Below are 1087 nucleotides of genomic sequence, written 5' to 3' on the forward strand. Positions count from 1 at the left end.
ATCACATTCAATGTTGGTAGCATCACCCAATTCTTTTCTACATATGAGATGATATATATTTTATAAACAGTATTTAAGCATAAATCTTATCAAGATAGCATCAATTAATTAAAATACTATATACGATGTAAATACTATCAATATCACTAATTTAAATGACTTAATGTTATAGATTTCATCAGCATATCAAAACGATTCACGAACCTCGAACGAAGTCAAAGTCGTTACTATTACTAATCTTACTAATCTTAGGTAAATCTATTAAATTTAAATATCTAATTTAAATTATATAAAAGAATGGCATTTTAAATAAAACTTTAATCTGTGTATTCCACTATTATTTTTTTAATTCATTAAGATTTATTACAGTATTAAAATAAGTAAGTATAAATTATATCTATATCTAGGCTAGGCGGTATTGTTGTTGACTGTATCCTTACAGTCTTAAAGAATTACACTCAAGGAACAGCCTTGTTGAAGAATATTATCCAGACAGGAGCTATTAGCAGCTATGTAGTGCAAAGTGTTAATGTCACTGGTAAATTAAGATACCACAGTTACTTTCAGCTTATAAGCTTACAAAATATCATTCAATCTTTACTCATACAGTAAATAATGATGTAGAACGTAAGCGTTAAATATAATTAGAATTGAAATCCTGTTAAATGTAAATAATTTAATTTTTGGAGCAAATTTATTACAATTTTGCCCTTTATTTTAAAATAAATCATAATTACTATGGGCTACAATATTAATCGTATTATGATAAAATCTAATATCACATTTTATTTCAGATTATAACGAATGTAATAACCCTCAAGATTACTCTTGTGTTGGAAATCAGCAATGTATCAATACAGTAGGCTCTTATACTTGCAACTGCTCAACTGGATATCAATTTAATGCATCACTTCAACTATGTATTGGTAGGCGTTAAGTAGCAATTGCATTTTTCTTTTCTCCATTCCCCATTTTAGACATAAATAGCAGATAAACTAGCTAGTATCAGCAATGCATATGATATACTTATCATAACAGTTTAGCTCTTATTTTAAGTTGTAACTCAACAAATACTACTGTATATTCA

At 27.0% G+C, this 1087-nt stretch overlaps 1 protein-coding gene across 1 annotated transcript; it reads left to right on the top strand.

Annotated features, from left to right (window-relative positions):
• Nucleotides 1–172: 172 nt before the first annotated feature.
• Nucleotides 173–937, top strand: TRIADDRAFT_62471 (uncharacterized protein; the record flags this gene model as incomplete). Its single annotated transcript, XM_002118399.1, has 3 exons — nucleotides 173–252; nucleotides 408–538; nucleotides 795–937. Coding segments are annotated over 3 exons (354 nt in total), but the record flags the coding sequence as incomplete, so codon positions are not given.
• Between the last annotated feature and the right edge of the window lie 150 nt (nucleotides 938–1087).

The sequence above is a fragment of the Trichoplax adhaerens genome, genomic scaffold, assembly GCF_000150275.1.
Source record: "Trichoplax adhaerens TRIADscaffold_63 genomic scaffold, whole genome shotgun sequence".
Taxonomy (NCBI): Eukaryota; Metazoa; Placozoa; class Uniplacotomia; order Trichoplacea; family Trichoplacidae; genus Trichoplax; species Trichoplax adhaerens.